The following is a 20197-nucleotide window of genomic DNA, read 5'->3' on the forward strand; positions in this document are numbered from 1 at the left end:
CAATTAATAACATCGTAGACAGGACATTTTGCACAGGTGAGATTCTGTCTGGATAAACTCTTGGAATGGGTATTTCTGGGTGAAAGAGCACGGGCATTAGTAGCATGGGCTTGTCAGTCCCACAGACCACCAAACTTTTGGGCATTTGCCAATCTGATGGGGAAAATAACATTTCAGCATCATTCTAATTGCCATTTTTCTTATTCTGCATAAACTTCAGATGTATTTTCTTTTCTTTTCTACCTATTCATAGCCTTTGTCATTTTTCTATTAGGTTGTTGGTCTTTTTCTCATCAGTTTGTAGGAGCACTTTGTAAGTGGCATTAGGGAAATTACTATTTTGCTCCTCATGAACTGTAAATGTTTCTCAGTATGTTGTTGGTGTTTTGTTCGATTTTCCTTGTGATTTTTTCCATGTGGAAACTGTTTTTTGTTGTTTTTCTTTCATTTTTTTAAAAGGCAGTCTAATTCTGGTTTCTGGATTTTGTACCATAGTTATAAATGTCTTTCCACTCTGAGTTATTAAAGTTTCATCTGTGGTTTTTCCCTACTGACTTTATGGTTTATTACATTAAAATTCGTGGTCCTTTTGTAATTTGTGTTGGTGTTCGGTGTGTTAAACAGAAAACCACAAGACCAAATGGCATCACTTATGCTGAATGGCCAGGATACCAAACATAGATTTAACACCTGACCTAATGGCAGTTGCAACCTCCGAGAAAGAGAATCATCAATCAGTGTGGAATTTCCTGATGCATACTAGTGAGGTCATCTGCCTGATAAGACCCTCTGCATTCCTCAAAGGGAAGATGTCCTTGCCTAAAATAATCTACTCTTCGTCTTACCCTCTTCCTGCTTATGCAAACCTTCCATTTTGGACTAGTCATTGGGGTGTCCTAGTTGCTAGATGAGATGGGAGGCTGCCTGATTCATGAATTGCTTAATTCAAGCCAATTAGAGCTTCAAATGTACTTGGTTGAAGTTTTTCATTTTTTAAAGATTTTATTAGGGAAGGGGAACAGGACTTTATTGGGGAACAGTGTGTACTTCCAGGCCTTTTTTCCAAGTCAAGTTGTTGTCCTTTCAGTCTTAGTTGTGGAGGGCGCAGCTCAGCTCCAGGTTCAGTTGCTGTTGCTAGTTGCAGGGGGCACAGCCCACCATCCCTTGCGGGACTGGAGGAATCGAACTGGCAGCCTTGTGGTTGAGAGCCCACTGGCCCATGTGGGAATCGAACCGGCAGCCTTTGGAGTTAGGAGCACAGAGCTCTAACAGCCTGAGCCACCGGCCGGCCGAAGTTTTTTAACAGGGGTGACAACCTTGATTTACCCAGATGGTAACCCAGTTGTCCCAGCACCATTTTTTGAGTAGTTCATCTTTTCTCCACTGACTTGAGATGCCCTTGTGGGGGAGAAACAAACTTTTCTCTACCCTCCATGTTCTTTTGGCTGGTCTAATAACCAAATAGACATGAGACAGATTAGCAAGGGGAAATAACCAAACTTAATACCTCCATATGTATAGGAACCTCACATACATGATGAACGAGTCAGAGACCTCACATGTACAGAGGTTCAGAGACAGAAGGGGAGTTTGAGGAACGTAAGACATTCAAGGATGTAAGAGTCAAGGATGAGTAAGCAGCCTGGGGAACTTCAAAGGGTCAAGGCAGGAAGAGAAGAAAAGCAGAAGTTTTGCCCCGCTCTGTAGACAGTAGGTAAAGGGAGGGGCTGCGGAAGTTTTTCTTGAGCCTTTAGCTCAAAGTAATTTGCATACCACTGAGGCACATCTTGGGGTGGTTAGTTCTGAACCCCCATACCATCTTTATGGCATATTCAATTTTTAGAGTCAAGTCAGTTTGCTAACATTCTGTTTTGTTCTCTTTATTTTAATCCTAGTGCTATACTATTATCGAAGGTATACAGAATTAGGTAGGGCTATAATACTTTCTTTTTCAGAAATGTTCTCGATTACTTTCATATACTAACTTTAGAATCTGAGTGTCTCATTTTTAAAATCCGGTTATTTCTATTTTTAACATGAAACATTTGGGAAGGAACCCCACCCTCCACCCCGCCCCAGTCTACACACAATGCTTGGAGTTCCTTCTCAGCTTTTAGCTCTGCCTGACTGAGAGTAGAGGATTAAAATATTTGTCATTTGTCCAGTAAACAAATGATTAGATAAATCAACGGGGACTTACCCTAGCTCCCAACCACCCTCTCCCCCTCCAAAGGATAGGAACTAAGGTTTCAGGAAAACTTGGAGCAAACTCAGCACCTCCCATTTAAATGGCGGGATCGCTTGGTCTTTCCACTCCCAAAAAACCTTTGTGTTGACCAAAGAGCATTTGCTGCTTTGAGGGCCTCTCTTAGGGAGGGGCAAAAATGCTAATGACTTTTCCAGCTACTCTGGACCCTGCAAGGTGTGAGCTGAAAGCAACTGATAATCTCCAAAAGTACAGAAAGGGCCTGGGGCCACCACCTGTGCGTAGGAAAAAGATAAAACTAGATTTAAGAAAAAGGCTGATAGTAACCACTTGAAATACCAAGAAATCAGTTAGAAAAAAAATCTTATCTGCTTTAACCTTTACTTTCTCGATTTTTTGGTGCAGGGCTTAGAAGTTGCAAATGAAACTATGCTTGTTTATGCACGTGCACTTGGGCAGAAATGTGTGTGCATGTGTGTGTGCACGTTTGTGCGTGTGAGCCATTGAAGCACATGCTACCCCAACTCTCTTCTGTCACAGTGAAACCATGCTTTCCAGGAAAGGGCGCCTGGAGGGGCTGCCTAATCTCAGCAACAATTACCCATTTCTAGAGAGTTCTTGAGACCCCACTAGGAAGTAGATGCTGAATACAGATTAAGAAGTTCCCTGCCTCATTTTTTTCAAATGCAGTTTCTGTTGTTGTTTGTCTTTTGAAGAAAAAGTCTCTCGGGGTACAGTCTAAATGGGCCACAGTCTAGGGGATGATGGTATTAGTGAATGCATTCATTGATTCATTCATTTAGATAGGGTCACTTGGGAAGGTCTTCCTAAGATGATATTTCAACAGAGATCTAAAGAATTTGAAAGAGTAAGCCACATGAAAACCTCAGGGGATTGTGTACAGAACGGAGGGAACACTAAGTTTAGAAGCCTTAAGATGGGGCCGTGCTTGGGGCAATCGAGGAGCTGCTGATGTCAGTGACTGGAGTCCAGCAAGGCAGGCTGAGAGTGGTCAGAGACAGGGCAGGCTGGCTAGAGGGCAAGGGGAAGAGAGAGAGAGACAGTGTCCCTACTGACAAATGCCTCCCAACCTCAGTTCATAGGATGCTTTGGGGATCATTTGGGTCTGACTCTACCAGCCAAGCAGGAGTTATCAAACCCTGTGAGATTATGAGAATGCAGTGGGCATCTTGGATGGCTACGGGGAGGGAGGAGGCAAGGGTGCTGTGAATGGGGATAGGGGCAACACAGACATCTTTTTCACTTTTGGATAATTACAAGTGCAGAGTGTCTATTGAGCTTCCTGGCTGCTTCTGCTCCCGGCTTCACACTAGTCAGTGAGCTTTTATCTAAAGGATGACAGCAGTGTATTGTGAATTTGGTAGTTATTAGAGGGGAGGAAAAAAAAACCCTTTCCTCTAGTCTCTTAGGTTGAGTAACTGGGGCCTGCAAATTAAATTGGCAAAAGACAGATTAACAGGAGAAAAAGGTGTACTTCATATAAATAAGTCAACAAAAGAAGTAGCTGGTCCTTAAATGGTTAAAGTCTTATATACCTATCTTAGTAGGGAAAAAGGATGGGAGAGAAATGGCTTCTATGGGAAAAACAAACAGGTTTCTTTAGGAAAGACAAATGGGTTTTTAGGAGAACACATGACAGATAAGAAAGTTTGTGATAATGTTTGTCTACAAAGGCATGAGGGGTTTTTCTTAAGAGGCTGAAACGGGATTCAGCCTCATTTTTCAGAAGTTGCTTTTAATCGCGTAAGGGAAACTCTGAAGACTGCTGTCTACATCTATTGAATCCCAAATGTTTTCTTTCGGCTTACAATAATCTTTTTTTGTCAACTCTGAGGTTCTGAGTGGGTCCCCACATTATCTAACATGTATCTCCCAGCATCTTGTGCTTACTGTCTAAAAAATAAAAATGCAAATGGAATTGAAGAAACCAATGCCCTTGGATCAGAGAGCTGGGCGGATAATACCTGCATTTATTTGTCCTACAAAAGGCTGCGATCTGAGCTCCCAGAACTCACCCCGGGAGAGCAGTACTAGACCACCTGCCCCTCAGCCTGCAGGGGAGCCCTCCCTTCACCACCCCACCTCCGCACCCCTCCCCATTGAGTCTGTGAGATGGATCCTTTCAGGGATTTTGCTTCACCTTTGTGCTTACACCTTATGTCTCCCTGTTTAGCTGCAGAAAGAAGACTGGTCAGCCAATGATGGGTAAGATTCCCCACGGAGGGAACAACCCAAGCCAGGCGGAGCCACGTGGGAACCAATAGGAGAACCCACGGGGTCGATAGAGGTGGGCACAGCCCTCCACCTTCCCCCAGCTAAGGAGAGCCTACGCCTCTGTGGCTGCATTCCTGCCCACAACCTTGCAGGGGAAGAGATTCAATGATGTGCTCTCCATCTATTCATATGCATAAAGGTTTCATCACTTGGGGAACTACTTATCCTGAAACTTAGGGTTCTGCTGCCTGCAGGCAAGGGTGATTGGCTTGAATCAGTTTGCTATTATAATGTATGGGATTCACAGATCTTGTGATTGACAAGCTTTATCTCCTTTCCTTCCTCACCTAACTAATAAAACTATGCATTGGCCCAATTCAGTCCTTGAGGCTGCAGACCCTTGGCCCTGCTTGCACACTATTCATGGCTACTGTCTTTTCTTACCCCTGCGCCGCCTTCCTCGCTCCCCACAATCCTTGGCACGGGATGTGACAGCCCTCCAGTCCAGCTCCCTGAGCACTGGTCCCCACAGAGGAACCAGGGACTCCTCCTCCTGCTCTTCCCTTCAGCCCACCTATATGCCCAAGTCCTGGAGGAATCCATCTTCAATTTGCCCACTTCTCTCTCCACCACCACCAATCCAAGCCAAGATACCACTGTTGCTACTGGGCTGTTTCAGTGGCCTTCTAAGTGGTCTATGGGCATCCACTCTGGCCCCTTTCCATTCTCTGCCTTGTAGCCAGCGATCTTCTAAATCTGAAGGTGTTTATCTCATTCTCTTGCTTAAACCTTTTCCATCGTTTCTGGTTACTTTTAGAATAAAAATTGCAAGTTCTTAACAGGATCTGCAGAGCCTTATGAAGTTTGGCCCTATAACGAACTAAATTGTGTCCCCCTCAAGTTCACATGTTGGAACCCAGTACTTCAGAATGTGACTGTATTTGGAAATAGAGCCTTTAAAGAGGCCAGTACGGTCGAATGAGATCACTGGAGGTGGCCCCTCATCCAATATGACCCGTGTCCTTATAAGAAGAGGCAATCAGGACTTGGACATGCACAGAGGAAAAACGATGAGAAAACACAAGGAGAAGACAGCCAACTGCAAGCCAAGGAGAGAGGCCTCAGAAGAAACCAACCTTTGGACTTCCAGCCTCAGAACTGAGACAATCAGTTTCTGTTATTTAAGCCACCTCGCCTGTGGCACTTTGTTATGGCAGCCCTAGCAAACTATCATAGGCCCCTACTTATCCCTCTGGTTCCAGGTCTTTACAAAGTTCCCCTTTCTCAGTTTCTAGAACTTGCCTTGTTTCCTCTCATCATGTGGCTATCCCAAGCCATTCCCAACCTGCTCTCCCTTGCCCATTCCATGCAGACTTTCTTGGCATCCTTTGCAGCAAAAGCTGGTCGTATGATCAGTTCTGGCCAATGATCTGTGAAGGGAAGGCTGCTGGGAGGATTCTGGGAAAAATAAACTGGACTTCTTGGATAAGAGACAGACTCCTGCTTCGTCCTTCCTGCCTCCTGCCTTTGAAAACCATTCTGATGTCTGGAACTGAGCTGATAAGAGCACAAGCCTGAGAACAAGCAGTAAGGCACAAAAGATGGAAGCGTAGAGAGCAGAAAGAGCCTGGCTTCTGTTTTGTTTTGTTTTTGTTTTTCTTTGTTTCTGTTTCTTTTCTCTTTTTTTAAATTAAATTATTTTTTTTAGCCTGGCTTAATGACAGTATCAAGCAGCTGGACCAATGCTAGCAGCCACCACCTCTGTACGTGTTGTGTGAAAAAAAATAAACCCAATTGGTTTAAGCCACCAGCAGTCAGATTTTCTCTTTCTTGAAGCCCAAAGCATTTCTGACTCAAAGCTTTGCACATGCTGTTCCCTCTTTCTGGGATTACATCCCTCCTCTTCCCAACCTTCAGATCTCAGCTCAACTGCTTCTTTCTCAGGGAAGCATTCTCCAGGCTCCTGACCAAGTCCAACCCCTCTGATCTCCTCTCACACTCCAATTCCCCATCCTGCAGAGCACTGTCATGATGGTAACATTACAGGTCTTCATGTGCCATTATTTGAATGTATTTCTTCCCCCCAAAAGCTCTCAAGAGCAGGGACTATATTTATATTTGTTCACTATTGTACCTCCAGTATCTATCACACTTAGTATGTGTAGAATGAATGAATGAGTGAGTGAATGAATGAATGGATGGATAGATGGATGGATGTCAAGAAGGCCCAACCCCAAGGCATACATTCATTCAGACTAGAACAGCATCTGGCACATCACGGGAGTTCAATAAATATGTGTCTAATGGATGAATGGATGGGGGATACAGGTGAAAAGAGACAGGATCTGTGCCCAAGGAGCTTAGAGCCTAAGTGGGGAAGAGACCCCAAAGCTGAGCATTTGACTGGGGAATGTGCCGGTGGAGGCCTCTGCAAGTTGCCATGGGAACCCTGAGACGCAACCTGTAAGCAGGCCTGTTTGGGAGTCAGGGTAGCAGAGGAGGTGCCAACAGGAGTGAGCTGAGCTAGTGGCTGTACCCTTGTGGGAGATCACAGCAGCACAGGTGCCATGCCCAGGAGCCAGGATGGGAAGGCGGGAAGCTGGCCAGCAGCAGGTTCTTACTCACCTTTGGAGCATAAGGTCCTGGGCAGGAAGTGGCCAGGTACAATGAGTGGGAGGAGGGTCGGCACAGGGAGGGGTGGGACTTGGGGCTGCAGGTGGTAGGGAGCCCCTGGAGGGTGTGGGCAGGGGACCAGCATGTAGGGCAGATCACAGGCTAGCAGTGGAAAAAAGGCAGCTCTGAGTCCTGAAGCAGCCAGCGCTGCCATTGTTACCTACCCTTCGAACTGGGCTGTTTCCAGGTCCCAGGCAAGGTTTCTCCACCAAAGCCAGTCTGCAAAACAAATCAGCCCTGTTAACTGAGTCAAGTAAACAGGTCCTGACCCTTCCCAGGGACTTTGGTGCCTGCCCTGAAGTCCTACCCCAAGCCAGACTATGATGCCAGGTGCCTCTGAAATCCACGGGACCACCCTGACCGCCAGTGTTCTATTTGTTTTGTTGTTGTTATTGTTGTTACCCCAGATACCTTTTCTACTGTTGACACCCACGCCTTTTCAGCCCCCATAACTGCTCCACCTCCACGCACTGCTCTCGGAGCCCATTCTCTGACCACAGCCCACATCTCTTCTTTGGAACTCTCAATCTAAAAGGGGTTTCAGGGACAATCGTCTTGTGAGCCCAGGACTCCCCAAGCAAATGCCATTTGTCAAAAAAATCTTTCTTGGTCACCAGATCCTTCCCTAAATCAATGAAAGGTGGCAGGCTTTAAACAGAAAGCTGGTAGGTTCCAACTGATTATAATCCAGCAGTGGGGATTCTGGTCCCAACACTGCGTTTGAAATAGTAAAAATGTGTGGCCCAAATGTCCATCGGCAGATGAATGGATAAATAAAATGCAATGTGTACATACAATGGAATGCATATAATTCAGCCTTAAAACGGAATGACATTCTGACACATGCTCTGACATGGATGGACCTTGAGGACATTGTGCTAAGGGACATAAGCCAGTCCCACAAGGACACAGACTGCCTGTTGCCATTTACATGAGGCACCTCGAGCAAATTCACAGGAACAGAAAGTAGAATGAAGGTTGGGAATGTACTTGACAGCACTAACTGTACATTTAGAAATGGTTAAGATTGTACATTTTACGTTATGTGTATTTTATCACAATTAAACATTTAAAGCATGTGGATATGGGAGCATTTGGAATCGATAAGGCACACACGGTGGAGTGTCTATTCTGTGGGAAGCCTCGCCGAGCCCCAGTGGCCCGCGGAGCCTGGCGAGCCCGTCAGCAAGGCAGATGTCGCTGGGAGAGAAGACCCGTCACCAGGCAGCGCAGTCGGCTACCAAATAAGGAGGTGTCTGAGCTATAAATAGCTGTGAAGACTAGCTGAGGCATGTCCTGACTTTAAGATCAGCTCAGCTGTTCACTGCCGGGAGCACAGGCACTGGCTCACTGTTTGTCTCAATCCTCCTCAGGACCACCTGTCCTGCCAGGCCTCCAGCTCCACCCTCCCTCTCATATCTGCCTACTGGCACCATCAGCCAAAGGCCTTGGGAGCTGGCCCTGACCAGGCTTTTAGGCCTGGCTGTGGGCCCAGGTGCCCCTGGGTCTGGTCCCAGGGTCCCCCGCAGTTGGTCAAGCCAGGGGTCAGGAGGGGCCTCCCCTCCTATATGACAGACAGGGTGATGGAAGGGCAGGAGGTGAGGAGAGGTGTCCCAGTTCCACCTGGAGGCAGAGCTGGGACAGGAAGCCGTGAGCCCCACTCTGCCACATCTCACTGCCCCCTTGGTGCCAGGGCGTCCGTGAGGGACAGGTAAGAATCTGGAGTGGTGGCTGAAATAAATCTCTTCCCCTACGTGAGGTTGAGACGTTATCAGCTTGCCAGGGAGATGCCAATCTGCTGGGCTTGACACTTAACACACGGGGGAGTAATTTTTCCTTTTTCTTTGTGCGTGCGTGTATGTGTGTGTGTGTGTGTGTGTGTGTGTAAATATAGGAAGAGAAGAGTGTGTGAAACCAATGTGCACAGTCTAAACTGAAAGGGATCAGCATACACCACCCCCAAAATGTGCCACTTGGGCATAAAAGTTATTTTGAGCTGCAGGCAATTGAGAATTAGCAGATGCAGGAAGTGTTCTCTGCCTCCCCTCCCCTTATCCTCCTAGAAGCACAGGTTTCCCCGTGAAAGCGTCCCCTTCTCCCCTGTCAGAAAGAGGAAGCGACTGTCGCAAGAGCTGAGGCATCAGCCTGGAGATGAGTCTGCAGAACCACATCTTACTCACATCACCCCATCTTTCATGAGTCTCCCTCGTATATTTCCTAGTCACTTCCCCACAACTTTATCGTTCCTTGATGCTCAAACCCCCTTTCCTTTTTCACAACTGTATATGAGCCCCTGTATTTCTTTTTTTTAAATCACATTTTCAACATTGAGATGTTATTTACATACAATAACATATACACATCTTAAGTGTTGTTCAGTGAAATTTGATAGCCTCGTACATCCATGCAATGGGCACCCAAACCGAGAGAGAGAAAACCCCATCACCCCCAAATGTCCCTTCCTGCTCCCTTCTAGTCAATTCTCTTGTTTCAACACTATGATCACTCTGTGAATCCTATTACCACAGATTAGTTTTGTCCTTTTTTTGGATTTTTATATCAAAGGAACAGTGCCGTGTGTATCGTTTTGTGTCTGGCTTCTTTCCCTCAACATGCTGTTAGTGAGTTCCTTTCAGATCATTGCCCGGGGCAATAGTCCTTTCCTCCTTCTTGGTAGGTAGGATTCCATTGTATGACTGTACCATGACTTGTTTATCCGTTCTTTGCACTGTACAAAGTTCTTATTTTTACTATACACAACACTTATCAGTCTTTTGCTTTATAGTTTGCCCTTTTTATGTCTTGTCAAAGAACTCCATCCCCACCTTGAGATCAGAAGGATATTCTCTTATATTGCCTTCTAAAATTAGCTTTTTGGATTCTGATTTGTTTCAACAAGCAGTTAAACAGCGCTTACCAAGTTCTAACCCCTTAAAAATATTAATGAGTTTAAACCTCATAAAAGCTCTATGTCTTATTTCAGTTTTATAGCAGAGACGTTTAGTACCTTGCTCAGAGTCCCACAACTAGTGAGCGTGGAGCCAGGGTTCAAACCTGTGCAGTCTCCAGCTCGAAGAGCTGACACAGTATTTCGTTGGATACCTGGAATTTATTTGTATGCCTGGTCCGAGATGAGGGACCCATTTTCTTACTTTTCCATATGGAAAACCACGTTCCCCTGTACCAGATGGCAGTGTAATTCAGAAATGAAGCCCCTTCAGAACAAATCACTGGTCTTTCAGCACTAAAATAATAATACTAATACTACTACTACTAATAATAAAGAGTAAGTACATGCTCTCTCCTTGAGCACCCAGTCTCCCCCCACCTCCCCCCACCTCCCCCCACCTTGAGCACCTTCAAGGGTGGTAGGGAGGCTCTCTCTTCTATCTGGGGCCCTGGCCTTTCCTTTCTAATACACTGCAAAAGCACCCCAAGACCCTTTCCCAGCCATACAGGGGTCAGCATAGGTTTGAACTCGGAAACAGTACAATGAAGCACTGTCATCCTGGTGTCCATTGTCATGAGACTAGCATGACCTCCCCAGGGTGGGGATGGTGTCCCTGAGCCTGAAGAAGTGAGTGGGGTGCGGGCCTGGGAAGGAACGGAGGGTGGAGTCTCCGACAGCATGTTTGAGCTGTTTCGGGTTTCAGGGACTGGAAGCAAAGCCAAGATGCAGCAACATGTCTGAAGTGTGGGTGTGTCTGTGGGAAGAGGATTCATGGGGGGGGGGATGCCGTGGGGAGTTGCGTGTACTGAATCCCCAGTGGGGAGTTCTGGGGGAAAGGGGAAGAGGCGGAGGCTGGCCTGTCCAGAGCTGGTTAGAGAAAGGCCAGCAGAGAGGAAGACCAGGTTTGAGCACATTGCGTTGTCCTAAGGCTCCATGTGTCATTCCTAGAGCTTGCAGGAAGGGCATTGAAGAATTCCTTCACAATTTTCTGGCCTAGTCCTGGAGCAGTAAGAAAACAAAGTTTCAGAGGAATAGATGTAACTTTAGCAGGTAGACCTAGCAGGAGTTACTGTTGGGATTCATACCTGTGGAGTGAGTGGAAGGAAACAATTGCATAGAGGAAGAAGTTTGCATTTATCTTATAGAACTATGTGTGTGGGTGATAGGTGCCCAAGGTTAAAATAATTGCACTGGAATATAAACGCATTACGCATTACGACGTTATTGCTGTGTGTGTGGGGGTGTTTGGGAGGTAACAGGTACGTAACAAAATGTATCCTTTAAACTCTTTTTAAGGGTATGGTTCGGTGGCATGATGTACATTCCCACTGTTGTGCAACCATCACTGTTTTTTTGTTTTTAAAGAGCAATATTTTGACATGGCTACAAAGTGCAAGATGGTGACGGTACAGCTTGCTGTAGCACCGGCCCTTACCCCCACTAGCTCCCGCTGAGGGTAAAGGTCCCCAGCTCGAGATATGGGGCAGCTTCTGGCTTTACTCTGCTTCCATAATCCCATCTCCTTGTAGCAGGGTCTCGACTAACCTCAAGGGGTCACCTGGCCCGCCCGAACCAAGGATATGGGGCTGATGGACCCCACGCTGCTGGGCACGACACCGACCCCCTCACTCTGAGTCACCCTGGTGGCTGGCCCCTGCTCGGGTACAGGGCTGCAGTGCCACCCTAGTTCCTGCTCAGCTCTCCCAGGCCAGATAAACGAAGGCAGGGAGGGGAGAATAGCATCTTCTGCCAGAGAACTGAACTAAACCCCAGGTACCGGGGCTCAGGACTTGGTCTGCTGCGTGGGGAGTTGTCTGCTGGCCAGGTCCTGCCAGCTCGTCTCCTGCTTGCAGGCTTGTCAGGTCCTGCTGCTACCCAGAGCCCCACTGGACAAGCCCTTTCACACCTGTCCAGGGACCTGGTGAGAGAGTAAAGGGTGGGACCTCATGAATCTGGAATTCTCTGCCAGAAAAACAACTCAGTCCACATTCCGCCCAAGTGGGTAAGGCAATTAACGCTATTGTAGGCAGGACAGCCTGTTGTGAGGTTTGGTTGCAGGAGGTAAGCTGTGTCCTCTCAGGATCATCGTTGGGTTACTCTCCTCTCGGTAGAGGAAAGGAAGGGGCAGGTAAGGAGCCCAGGGCTCCTCAAAAGTGAGTCTGTTTGTTCCCTGGCCTAGTGCAGGGAAAGCTGGCACCAAGCTTGTGACCGGGGCCAAAAAGAAGTTAGAGGTTGGCAGCTGAACCCCACCCAAGAGTGGGTGAGGGCAAGGTGTGGTCACTGGAGAAGCCTGGGAGTGAAGTTAATTGGCCTTGACAGGTGCCACCTCACCTGACTTTTCTTTTCTTGCTAACCTTTGCTCAGGCCAGAACCTCTCCATCCTCCTCTGCCTATGTCAGCCCTTCCTATCCCACATCAACGCCCCAGGACGTCTGAGCTGAGCCTGCCAGTCTCGCCCTCCTCTGAGTTCATCCGCACAGCAATCCCTTCTCTGGGTTTTTTGAGGCCTAACCTGTACCGCTTTGGGTTTACTTTCAAGCCTGTGCAAGGTACCTGGAATAATGGGACCTTTGTTTAAAAAACCAAAACAAAACTGAATTCACCAGGTTTGATCTGCTCAAATGAGCGTGGCCTCTCTGTGGCCCCTGGCAAGCTTATACCCATTTCATTGATTCATTGATGCTTTTCGTCTTCAGAGCATTTTAGAAGCTCTAGGGTAATACTGAACTCAGGACATACGTGCAGTAGTCTTATTTCCAAAACTTGGCCCTAACATTATTCTCTGAAGAAGTGAGTCACTTAAGGCAGAGTCCTGTAAGTGTTTGGAGACATTTGGGGAACTTCCAGCCAATGAAGGGGTCTAGGGGCTTAGCCCCAGATAGGTCAAGGTGGATCCCAAGAATCTGCTTTCAAACTAGTATTCCAGGTGAAGCCGATGTAGGTGGCACTAATCAGCCCCGAGAAACACGGGGCCCTCTCTGAGAGGTATCGCTGGGAGGTGATGGTATAGCTGAAAGACAGGGTGGTGCCCCTCGTACCTGGGGGTGGGAATGTAAAATGGTACATCCACTGTATTCAAATACACACGTTTGTAGGAGCACTAATCATCACAGCCTTAAGGTGGAAATAACCTGAATGGCCGAATGGATAACAAAATGTGATACTGCCGTATGATGGGATATCAATCAGCCATAAAAGGGAACAAAGTATTAATACACACTACAATGTGCACGAACCTTGAAAATACTATGCTGAATGAAAGAAACCAGGCAGAAAACCTACTGTGATTCCACTTATATGAAATATCTGCAAAAGGTAAACCCTGAGAGATAGCAGATTGGTGGTTGTTCGGGCTGGTGGGGAGGAGGGACTGGGAGTAACTTCGCGATCGGTAAGGGATTTCCTTTGGGGGTGATGAAAATATGTGCAGTGTTTGCACACCATTGCGAATGCACTAAATGCCACTGAATTGTTCACTTTCAAATGTACTTTTATGTTATGTGAATTTCACCCCAATAAAAGAAATGGGGCAATGGAGGTGCCAGGGATCAAGAAGCCAGCAGGGTCACCCAGCACGACCCAGGAAACAGACCCTCTGGGGGACAGGGAGGTCTGTCCAGCTACCCCCACAACCCCCTCTTCCATGGAGAGCCGTCCCTCCAGACTCTCCACTGCCCTTTGCTCTGACTTCATACTCACCAAGCAACCTTCTGCTTATTAATGCGGCCTCCTAGGTAGCTGCTTGGTGCTGACACAACGTATCTGACATGCTGGGACAGTGAGTAGACAGGTCGACTCCCCGTGATCAAGTATTCCTTGGCTCTGTGGGGTCCGCATCTGTCTCTCGTGAGCCTGCTGCCTGCGATAGAGATAGCCATTCTTAGTCCTGTTGTGGGAATTGTGTCTTTGGGTGGCAAACACTGAGTAAGAGCCTACTCTGTGCCAGGCACTGGTTTTAGGCTCAGGGAATTCAGTAGTGAACTTGATGGACAGAGTTCCTTATGGGGTTTACATCATGGTGATGAGCAAAAGGAAATGCCCAATAAACCAGAGCTGATCCCGTTATTCTTAGTCTGAGTGGTAGGAGGTTTTTGCAATAACTTCTAAGAACTCGTTTTTCCTCTTCCCAGGGTGGTGAAGGCTGCCTCCTCCCTCAGATTTGCCATCTGCGGCCTCTTGCCAAGATATACCAGCCGCACCTCCTCCCGTTCACCCCTTCCCTTGCCCACCAGTGTCTCCAATCATCTGTAGCAATAATATCCACCCGACGTTCCTGTTCCAACTATTTTTCGTGACCACGCGCTTCACTGTGAATTGACACACAAGAATGAATGCTTTGAAACACATACACATCCTACAGGGAGAAAGTACGCTTTGATTGGCATGAGAGGACTTGGTTCCTGGACGGATGGTTGCTGTGAGGTCACGCAAAGTGAGTGGTGGTGACCTGGGCTGGCACACTCAGGCCTCGTCGCCATGCTGTTTCTCAATCCAGATGGCATTCCCCACCCAGAATCTGACTAGACTGCGAGCGGGGATCGCACCTCTATGTTTCTCTCTTGCCTCTGACCAGCCCCAGCTTACTTTACCGCTTTGCAAGTTGTAGACAGTTTGTTCGTTGATTTAGTTTGAACATCCGCCGGGATGGGTGGGATGTTGGGAAGGCAGTAGGAGGGCTGCAGGGTCCCATGATGCACTGCTTCTTGACCTGGGTGCTGGTTACACGGCCGTGGTCATTTTGAAGGTTTGTCAGCCTGTATTCTCAAAGATCTGAGCACTTTGCTGCATGTATACTTTACATCCAGCAAAAAGTTAACATGAAAATAGGTCAAATGTGCTAAGATACTTGTACAAAGAGGTTTTTCTCAATGCTCTTTATAGCATTAAAAATGAAATATCCTGCACGCATCAGTCTCGAGGCTTGGTAACATAACTTTTAGTACATCTATAAAATAGAATATTATACAATCACTCGACATATTGATAAAGACGTATATTTATTCACTTGAAAGTATTAAGTAAACAATATAATAGGAAATAAGTTAGCAAAGAAAGTATATTCCAAAATATTAAAAGTGATCACCTCTGGGCAGAATACTGGCATTAATAAAATTAACTAATCTGAGGAGCTTGTTAGGTACAAATCCCTGAATCCCCACACTCAGAGATTCCCGTTTAGTCTTCTCCCAACCCCCAATCACACACCTACCCAGGTTAACTGTTACGTGTAGCCTGGCTCCTACCATTTGGGGGTCCCTGGGCCTCTCTGAGAATCTGATATAAACTATGTGTCCTCTCCCCTGGAAATGGATGGAAACACCAAATCTTGAATAGGTTTGGGGAGAGAAGGTCCATGATTCCAGGGAAGAACCCCTAATGTGCAATGGCAGGTCAACCTCCTCAGTTTTTTCCCAGAAGAATCCTTTCTCCCAATTCTCTAAAGGTTAAGAACCTCCACCAGGCGGCACAGACCCCTGGGCCACTGCCACGATCAGCGCACACGGCTTTTGTGCGTTTTCTCCGGGGCTGGCTGGAGCCATCGGAGGGGATGCGCTAGTTGGATAGGCAGCGGAAGGCGGGCCTTGGTGGGGGCCCTAGAGTCTGCTGAGAACTTGCCTGTGCCGCCGCCCCCCATTCTCCCCCTGCCTCCCACTGGGGCCCTTGCAGGGGAGCACTCGGAATGTGGCCTTCTCCTGCACCTTCCTGCCCCGTCCACGGTCCACAGGAGGCAAGACGCCTTGACAGCTGTGCAAGCGCCCCTCTTGTGAAGACCAGTAACGGCAGCCCCTCCATTTATCCATGTCTTGATTTGGTTATGCTGACCTGGGCCCCTACAGCGAGATGGAAATATGTCATGAGGATAAATGGGAACAGGGTCAAAGCCGTGGCTTATGTGTTTTAAGAGAAGCTCTATGATACTCCATGCTCATGAACTTTGGGACCCTAAGAACATTTATCAACAGATCTGGCGATTTCCTCTTTTGGTGTATACCTCGAAAGTCATGGATGGCTCAGGCAGCGGACGTTTCTGTGGCATCTGAGAGAAAAGAAGTCAGGTACATTGGGAGGAGAGCGGTCGGTGGTGCGACAAGAACGGCCTCGGCCACCAGGTGGCATCACTGGCCACTCTGGAAGTGCAGCTCATCCCAGGGAGCCAAATCCCTGGAGCCCAGCTCTCACTCCTCCACAGAAAGGCCAATCCTTTCCCCAGGGGACTCGGGCCTTAAAACCTGTGGGCTGAGTGTATGAGGCGACACCACAGCCCTCCTCTCTGACACTCGCATTTGTCCCCAGCTGCGCCCAGAGGACAGCGTTGGTGCTAAGTCCCTGGTCACTGCCCCTTCCCATCTCCTCCTCCCTTCTCGGCTGCCAGGCAGGATAAGCCCGGGAAAGAGGACACAGGGCAGGATCGAGTTTTCTTAGCCCTGGCATAATAAAAAGAAAACCCAAACACTTTTCCTTTGTTTAATATCTAAGCTTTAAAAAATCAAAAATCCCCAAATCAACAACCCAAACAATCCATCTGAACGTCGGTGACATGCCTGGTCTCAGGTCCCCTTCAGGGCTGTTCTGAAGACGAGGCACTTATGTGGCAGCTCCGGGGCCCCGGGGCCTGGGGACCATCCTGGCCTTTTCCCAGCATCTGTGACAACTGAGGACTCAACGGGTCAGAAAGGCTCCCAGGACTGTTTTTAAAACGTGGTGGTCGCTCTGCTTGCTCCAGGACAAAGTTTTCCTTTGAGGCTGGGCTGAGGATTATTTCTTGTGGAGAAACTTCATTTTGTTGCCTGAAAAAGAGAAAAACGAGAACGTTTCAGCAGGCAGACAAGGGGTTAAGTCCTGCCTGTTTGACCCTAGTTGCAGAGTGGACAGCTGTGACCTCCCAGGCCACCCCGGGGCCTCACCCCTGTGACCTTCTGGGTGTTGTCCCCCCCACCGCCTCTCGCCTCAGATCATCCCCAATAAAAATGGATCTTCCTCAGACGTGAGAATCAGGGCTGGTAGACAGCACGTGTAACGTGTCCCTGAGGAGTGAAACAAGGAGGAAACTCCCAGGGGCACGCCACCCTGCATGGCCATCTGTCCGTCCTGCCTGGGGGACAAGCGAGCCCATCCACTGGTCCTTGTGAGGTCCTCCCAGCCACGGTTCCTCCTCCCTGGGGCCTGCTCCCTCCTTCTTCTTTTTCGATTTCTCCTTCAGCCTCCCTTTTCCGGTAAAGGGGCTTTTTACTGATTAAACCGCAGTCCTCAGAATTCGACATTTCCACTTTCCAGGGAGCATTTGGAGCCTGGCCCAGGTCTTTACTGCCAGAAACCCTTCTCTGGGTCCATTCATCACGCTTCCTGAGCTCCATTCTGCAGAAGCTTTAGGAGGGTGGGGGATAACAGTGTAGCGGGACAACCCAGGGGCCCAGGAAAGCTGGAAGGGGACATTTGTGTCCTTTCTTTATACTTTGGGGTCAGATTAGAACAGAAGATTAAAATGCCGATTTAGCCTGCCCAGCAGAGGCTGGAGAGCTCTGCATTATTTAGGACCTGGCTCCGGTGGCGGGAACTGGCCGAGACCCCACGGACCAGATGCCTGGGCCTTACCCAGTCCCTTCAGGAACTTGTTGACACCGCTGTGTTCTCCACTGGGGAGTGTTTCCAGGTATTCCTGGGCTCGCACCTCAAACAGACCTGTGGACAAGAGAAATCCCAGCCACTTTAGTTCCTTCTCTTTGCACTTCTAAACATACCCATGTCCTTACTGCCATAGAAAAGAGAAATCGTGCTTCTGAGACCAGCTGCTCCTATAAACATGCTCTGAATCATAAGGTTTATAAGAGTTTTTATTACCCTTATAATTGCCCAACCTTGTACAATAACTGTCTTTAGAAAGCTGTAAAGCCAACCCCTACAGGAAATCCTATTTTTATTTAACAAACACCTTCCAAGTGCCTACACTGTGCCAGCTATGTGGCTTCAAAGATGAGCCAGACAGTCCTAGCGCTCAGGAGCTCCCGGACTCGCCCCTAAGAGGGACCCCGGTCACGTGGTGGAGCTTCCTGGGAATCTACTGGCCATCTGTGAATCCAGGGAGCCACCTCTTAGGGGCCTTCAGCTGTCCCCCCTGCGGGCTGAGCCTCAGGCACTCCGTCTTCTGTTCTCACTGCTCTTCCACCGGCAGCTCCCTCCACGCTACTTTGAAGATTTTATGTCTCGACTTCTCCATCAAATAGTGGTTTGTAAACAGATATTTATGTGGACCCAGCAGGTCTTCTATTTAAGAGGATCCTTCCATCAGGTGCTGTGTGACTCACACTCTCTGATCAGTTTGCTTTTGTCTCTTCAGATACCCCTCCCCAGAACTGCCTCAAGTGTGGCCAGTCTCTGCCTTTACTTTGCAAAGAGCCCTGGGAATGGTTTGGTTCCTGAACGGAGTCTCTGTGACCCCAGCAGCAGCAGGGTCCTCCCTGGTCGCTGTGTGGCTGCTCCTCGGTGGTGAGCGTCTCTTCCTACTCAGGTCTAACTCCCGTCTGTGACAGCCTTTATCAACATTACTGGTTTTCAGATTCCCAAAAGGGCTTAAGATGATGTAAGAAAGAGACAGAATGACTTTATCCTCTTTCCTCACATCTCTTCCTCCAGCTCCATCTCGGGACGTGTGATGGAACCCAGCAGACAGGGCCAGGGAGAAGGCAGGAGAGAAAAGAACTCCATGGAGAGGAGGGAGGGAGGGAGGGGAATGGATGGCTCACAAGCTCCCGGGTGGAGGAGAGCCTTCTCTGTCCTATCTCCTCTGTGCCAGCCCCCTGGCCATCAGAGGGCACTCATGCAAAGCAGAGAGCACGGGGCCATTCTCTCTTCCTCTGTCTCATCCCAGCCTGCTCCTGCCTGCTAGCTCCACCATGAAAGAAGCAGGGAGGGAGTACAGAAGGGATGAGAGGAAGCCTGAGGAAAAGACGAGGGGCCGCAGAGGGAGGAAGGAAAGGGTGCCATGAGAGTCTCATCAAGCTGGAGAGAATGGCACAGAATGAGAACTTGCCACTGGAACCTGGAACGTGGTTCTTGGAGAGGCTGGCAGAGGGGAAAGAGATGGCTAAGGAGACAGACGGCAGGGGCGGTTTTCAGCAGCTCAGAGGTACGAGAACGAATGTTTTCCAGACGTGGATGCCCGGCTGCTCCTGCGTGCCGGGCCCGTGACCTTTGCCCTGCTCCTCAGCCACTGGGGTCTGGCCATCCCCAGCGGGCTCAGCCCCATGTGGAAGACACCCCCTAACCTTTGGCATCCTGCCGGCGCAGCTCCCGCTCCTGGATGAAGCCCCGGAACATCTGGGTCTCCATGAAAACCTCCAGGAAGCGGCGGAGGCTCTTGGAGGAGACAGCTTTGCGAAAGGCCTCTCGCTGCAGGGTCCTCTCCTCACGCTCGCCCGCCGTCAGGAACAGGGAGTAGTGGCCCACGATCTCCACGAAGAAGCGGACAAAGGCTTCAGACACCACCTCGTTCAAGGGGCTGGACTCGGGGCCTGAGCAAAGGGGAAGGGAGGACGGGTGAGGGCAGAGCCTCTGAGACAAGCCGATCAGTAAGACAAGTAACTGCTAGCTCTCTCCACGGCAAGTCGCAATGCTCCATAGAAAGGTGGCCCAAAGTCAGTCCATCATTTCTCCCCCCACCCCTTTAAATAGATATTTTAGGGCCAAAATGGGGGAGGAGGGAAAACTTTTCCCCACAGTTCACTGTTAAAATGAGATCTAGATAAACGGGCTTCCCTTGTCCGCCTTCCTACCTAACCCAATGTCAAGTGGAATGGACGGCCATTGTCCCCTGGTTCCCTGACTAACCACGGAAGCGGGAGACGCAGTCTGGGAGGTGGCTGAGCGTTTACCGTGCTTGCAGTCTGGGGACCCGTCCTCCTGGTCCAAAGCCAGGTCATTCCTCTGTTCCAGGATATGTTCCAGGGCTACCTGCAGCTTCCGAGGCAGAATGGAATCCTCGTCATCTATCTGGAAAGCAGAACAAAGAGGCGGGCCGTTGTGCTGGCGCTTTTGGCCAGGGGGACTCACTGAGCACAGCGCAGGGCAGGCCTGGCCCGGTTTCAGGTGAGTGGAACGAACACGACTTGAGAGTCAGAGGTCTGAGGTGTGAATCT

At 48.7% G+C, this 20197-nt stretch overlaps 2 protein-coding genes across 6 annotated transcripts in view; both read right to left on the reverse strand.

Annotated features, from left to right (window-relative positions):
* The window catches only part of MKRN1 (makorin ring finger protein 1), a 38021-nt gene extending 24167 nt beyond the window's left edge, over positions 1-13854 (reverse strand). The window contains exons 1-2 of one of the 2 annotated variants that reach the window (XM_081038420.1): positions 13764-13854; positions 7279-7333 (exon numbers count right to left, since the gene is read on the reverse strand). The gene's annotated coding sequence lies outside the window, so the exon portion shown is untranslated. The remainder of the gene's footprint in view (positions 1-7278; positions 7334-13763) is intronic. The other variant, XM_081038418.1, reaches the window with a different exon arrangement.
* A 1125-nt stretch (positions 13855-14979) lies between these two features.
* DENND2A (DENN domain containing 2A) overlaps positions 14980-20197 on the reverse strand; it is a 76401-nt gene continuing 71183 nt past the window's right edge. For all 4 annotated transcript variants that reach the window (XM_081038416.1, XM_081038415.1, XM_081038414.1 and 1 more), the window contains 4 exons: positions 19934-20051; positions 19328-19573; positions 17658-17744; positions 14980-16852 (listed from right to left, as the gene is read on the reverse strand). In XM_081038416.1, coding sequence (XP_080894542.1) covers positions 16821-16852; positions 17658-17744; positions 19328-19573; positions 19934-20051 — 483 coding nt within the window. In that variant the 3' untranslated portion in view covers positions 14980-16820. The remainder of the gene's footprint in view (positions 16853-17657; positions 17745-19327; positions 19574-19933; positions 20052-20197) is intronic.

The sequence above is a fragment of the Rhinolophus hipposideros genome (assembly GCF_964194185.1).
Source record: "Rhinolophus hipposideros genome assembly, chromosome: 25".
In the NCBI taxonomy this organism is placed as follows: Eukaryota; Metazoa; Chordata; class Mammalia; order Chiroptera; family Rhinolophidae; genus Rhinolophus; species Rhinolophus hipposideros.